Raw genomic sequence first — 5,000 nt, forward strand, 5'->3', positions numbered from 1 at the left:
TTTATTTCTACGGCTGGAGCTATATATTGTAGAGGACAAAAACACGTAGAACTACGTAAGAAGACGTTAACAACAGAAAATGTAATTGGATTTCATGTAATGCACCCACGAGAGAGGAGATGATCAGTACGTAGTATGTATAGAAAACCAGCATACCAACACCCTACTGCATCATAGACAAGCTATGGCACCATTCTATTCTTTGAAGGTTATATGGACACCACATTCTCAATAACAACCTCATAAAATACATAAACTAACAAGACCTAACAATCCCCCCATGTAAGTTGATCGATACAACTTGAACTAGTACTGCTACAATACATTCCAGTCCCACAAGGCAAGAGCCCCGAGTACTCCAACTCAAGATCAAAGCTACAGCTGTCAAATGAATTGTCTATGTTCTCACCATTTCTCAATTCCTTGGAATTATCTGCTTTCCCTTCACAAACCTTGTCCTCCTCCTGCTGCTGTTGCACTCCTTCTAATTGCTTTCTGGGTTCAAGGCTGGCTATGGTGTCCCGCATATAATTCTCTTCCAGGACCTCAAACCCAGATGGATTTATCTGATAAGGCCCGATTGGAGTACTTCGACCCATTGAGGATCGGTTCACCAACTCCATCACAGCATGCTGGTTTTGATCGCTAACAGTTGTCATCCAAACATAGTTAGGGTTTAGGAATTCAAAGGGAGGGATGGCTGAGATTCCGTGCAATGAGGGAGGATGGATAGAATTACTAGTGTCAGGAGGAGGAGGAAGTGGAGGTAATGTCAGAAAAGGAGATTTCATGTCCATTTTAGCATCTTTGATCATCTGTGTATTTGAAGAAAATACTAAAGCAGTGGGTTGTTGATGGATATGTGAGAGAGTGCATGCGTTGGTGTTGTTATTGTTATTGTTAATCTGGTCAATAGGAAGGAGGAGATGGTGAGTGTTGGGATCTAACCCTTGTGCAATAAGCTTTTTCTTGATGCATGAGTTCCAAAAGTTCTTCACCTCATTGTCAGTTCTACCTGGCAAATACTTGGCTATCTGAGCCCATTTGTTGCCTACAATTCTATGAACATCAATGATCGTTCTTTCTTCTTGTGCAGAAAAAGAACCCCTTTTGAGATCCGGTCTCAGGTAGTTTATCCATCTTAATCTGCAACTCTTTCCACACCTCTGCAAGCCTGCAAGCCAGAGAACCTATGCAGTCGAGCATTGATGATGAATTGCGTAACTTAAGAGAAGCAATTAAGAAGAATACCTGCTAGTTTTGGAACAGAGCTCCAACAACCATGGCCATTAGTTGTGATGTATCTGATTAGCTTCTCATCTTCTTCAGGGGACCATAGCCCTCTCTTGACTTTCTGTTTGCTGCAGCAATGATGACCCATCTCAATTCCCCCACCTCCTCAACAACACAGCTTACCATATGTTGGGGAGTACAACTATATAGCTTCCTTATTTTCCTTGCTCGGTTCTCGAAAACTAGTCCTCCTCTAAATATATATATATATATCTCTTAAACATGTCTATATTTTACCATTTGGTTATGGGAAGGGTGAGAGATCTACAGAGAGAGAGAGAAATATGACATAGGAAATTTAACTTGGGGTGTACTCATGAGAGGACCACAGGTCTCATCGAGTGTTCCGGTTGCTTTCGAGTCTTTTGTCTTCAACCATTACTCTCGACTCCATTATCACTCATTTTAATCAACTACATAAGGAATCCTGCAACAGTTGAACAATTACTATAAAATGCAAGAAACAAGAGCCTTTAAGAGGAAAAAGATATCCATCCATCACCATTTAAGGGCTGATCATAAAGCATATAAATTAACAACCATGCATCACTGTACCCGCCTGTATATACGTCTCTTTTCCCTTGATCATTATCACATTAGCATGTATAAAATATGATGGTGCAGTTAATGCACAAAGCATAGGGTGATATATAATGTATGGATGGCAAAGACGATCGAGTGCCCTGTGGGCTACAAATTTAGCATTCTATATATGGCACATGTGCTTATAATAATATATGCGACCATAGCTTTTGGGAAATAAAAAAACCCGATCATGATTACAATAAGCATATACCCATATAAGGAAAAGAAATATAAGTAAGGGCAAGGAATGAATGATAATGGATACACATAGTGGCCATTTGAGGGAAGAGACCATGATTTTGAAGAAACCCCACATCCTTTGTTGAAAGCAAGTATGAAAAGATGCAAAATCTTCCTCCACTCATAACTCGATCCTTAGTTTGATATATTTATACACATGGGAATTAAATATATATACATGGATACAAAATGAACGGGGGGCATATCTTTTGTTCACTCAATCGTTGCTTGGGAGGGTGTCAAGTTCTTGGTGTCAACGAAGAAGATGATGATGATGATTGGGTGTGTCTGCTTTCATGATTTTTCACCCTTCTTTCCTTGTTTTTCTGTTGCTCATTGTTACTTTTCTCTGGCGGAGTAAATCACGTGGAAAAGCGGGGCTGCCAAGGCCCCAACCACACAGATTTCAACAAAACGGTCCCTTCACCCCTTTCTCCACAAATGTCAATTGCATTCCCCAACCCACATCATTACACCGACGAAAGAGCCAGCATTTTCCTTTCCAAATTTTCCCCCCATCTCATTTTTTGGTCTCTGGAACTTTCGCCACGTGTCACATGCCGACAGTCCCATGTTATTTCCTACGACTAGGATTTGTAATTAACCCTATTAATATTGTTTAATGCTTTTAATATTTTTCCCTTTTTGAAAGCAATGAGCCACATGCTTTCAACGTTGTTTGTTACACTAACCATCATGTTTGAAATTGAAACAGCCAACTCTAATGGCCAAATCTCCCATATGAAATAAAAAATAATAATAATTTAACTTGAAAAATAATAATTTTCATTGCTATGAATATTTGATGGCTATGATCAGAGTATGATTTGGAATTGGGAGGTGGATTAGTCATCGAGCATAGAATATGGGAGGCAGAGGGGTGGTGAGACAAATAATTAAGGTGGTGGACCATCTTCAACATGATAAAGATTGATCATCATCAATAATGCTGGGCCACAACCCCAACCATCCATATACAAATATTGCCGACGCCTCCATCATTCTCTCTTTAAACTTGTTTATATCTAAAAACCCAACAAGATTGATTATTCCCACTTGTTATGCTATCAATGCTATCCCGTATCTTTCTCTCCCGGTTGATTACTCGAGTAGCTGGGCCTTCTCTCTTGCAGGCTGCAGCTAACCCAACACAAGTTTTTTTTTTCTTTTTTTCTTTTTGGGAAAAAAAAGAAGAAGGTATATTTGTGTTTGAATTGGCTTTTCATTTTATTTAAATAACATGGCTATCTTGGTAGGTTAGCAAATTTTTTTGTATGGAAGGGAAAACAAAGAGGTCAAAGGAGAAAGCATTTTAGAAATGATTTTTTTTGTTTTAATTTTCAAAGAGTGGCTGGTGTATAGAGGCATTGTATGTACGGATGATTTGATTATTTTAATGAGTAATTAAGGTGATGGTGGTAGTGCCGTGGAAACGTGCGACAACAGTATTAATTGATAATGTCCGAAGGGTGATTGTACGGATCACGTGATGTCTAAGGGCTTTATTTTCGGTCAAATATAGGCCCTGTCCCCCTTAGCCTTTACTAGTCAACCTCCAATCCTCTCCTTTCTTTCACTCATCCTAACCCTTCTCTCATACTTTGTTTACCCTCCACTTTCCGTTTTTCATTCTTCTATATATTTCAGGTAACTATCCCAAATTTTTTGGTTGATTGGTTACGATAAGAATGGATGGCAAGGATTCCCTTTTTTCTTTTTTTCATTTTTTAAATAAAAAATAAGTAAAAAATAAGGGTTAAGATAGCCATAGTCATCTGCTGCCATGCATCATAGGCATGGTAGGTGTTGTGGATGATACTAAGTATTAATTTAGATGTGTATGCTACATATAATTTAATATTATCCCGGTCCAAAGAAAGCAAAGACAATATGATTGTAAAACCTGGACTCCTGCGAAAAGAAGACAGAAGACCCAACAAAAGCGGTCAACCACCCACAATCCAACATTTGCATTAGACCCAACCATCTACCAAATTAATCAGACTTGGTGCTACTTACTACTAACATTGGCGGGATTTTGAAATAAAAATCTCCTGAAAAGACAATTTCTTAAGATTTATTTTAATAATATTTTAACTAATAATGTTTTTTATAATAATGAAATCATTATAAAATTAATTAACTTCATGTAATAAATTCAATATATATTAAATATTATTTATTGTGGATATATTATTTATAAATAATAATATTATTAATTATATATATATATATATACATTTCTAATCACTAATATTTATAAAAGTGTAAATTCAATCTATATAATAATTATTAATTATTGTGGATATTGTGGACCTCGTATTTTGCTCGATGCGTTCTTACTCGATGGCGAAACTCGCTTTTTTATTTGTTTAGTGAAAAATTTGATTTTTTTGAAAAATATTATTAGTCGTCACTTATTTTTGTTTTATTTTTTTATGAGAAAAACAAAATAAGAAATAAAAACTCTAAGTATGACTCCTGAAGGAAAAATAGGTCTGTAAAAAAACCGAGTTTGGTCCGAGGGTCAGGTTACTTTTTGAGAAGGTACGGTGGTAAGCTGTAGTATCCCTCTAAGCCTGTATATATACGGTCTCTATTAAACAAATTAAGGAAATTGTGATAATTAACTAATTAATTATGAATACCAAGAAAAATAATCAAGCAAATGAGTATGTACAAGTCATAATGAAAATCAATATACACAAAAATAATGATGAAATCTAATTAAAAAAAATACACAAAATAAATAATAAGAGAATTATGCAAAATGATTTATTGAACTAAAAAAAATACTAAAAAAAATAGTTTTAAAGAAATTTCAAAGGATTTTATTAAAAATGATTTTAAATTAATGATTTCAATTTATTTATTTACAAAAA

At 35.8% G+C, this 5,000-nt stretch overlaps 1 protein-coding gene across 1 annotated transcript; it reads right to left on the bottom strand.

Moving 5' to 3' along the window:
• Nucleotides 1-266: 266 nt before the first annotated feature.
• On the bottom strand, nt 267-1,381 carry LOC100258147 (transcription factor MYB26). The gene is made up of 2 exons (XM_002265542.4): nt 1,252-1,381; nt 267-1,174 (listed from the first exon to the last, which is right to left on the bottom strand). The coding sequence occupies exons 1-2, from the start codon at nt 1,379-1,381 to the stop codon at nt 267-269; spliced, it is 1,038 nt and encodes a 345-aa protein (XP_002265578.1).
• Nucleotides 1,382-5,000: the final 3,619 nt, after the last annotated feature.

This window comes from Vitis vinifera, chromosome 1 (assembly GCF_030704535.1).
Source record: "Vitis vinifera cultivar Pinot Noir 40024 chromosome 1, ASM3070453v1".
NCBI classification, from domain to species: domain Eukaryota; kingdom Viridiplantae; phylum Streptophyta; class Magnoliopsida; order Vitales; family Vitaceae; genus Vitis; species Vitis vinifera.

What these genes read in the sequence shown, in the direction of transcription:
- LOC100258147 (XM_002265542.4), bottom strand. Translation starts at nt 1,381, where the DNA reads ATGGGTCATCATTGCTGCAGCAAACAGAAAGTCAAGAGAGGGCTATGG. An exon ending in CTCTGTTCCAAAACTAGCAG is followed by an intron (nt 1,175 to 1,251) that starts GTATTCTTCTTA and finishes TCTGGCTTGCAG; the next exon opens with GCTTGCAGAGGTGTGGAAAG.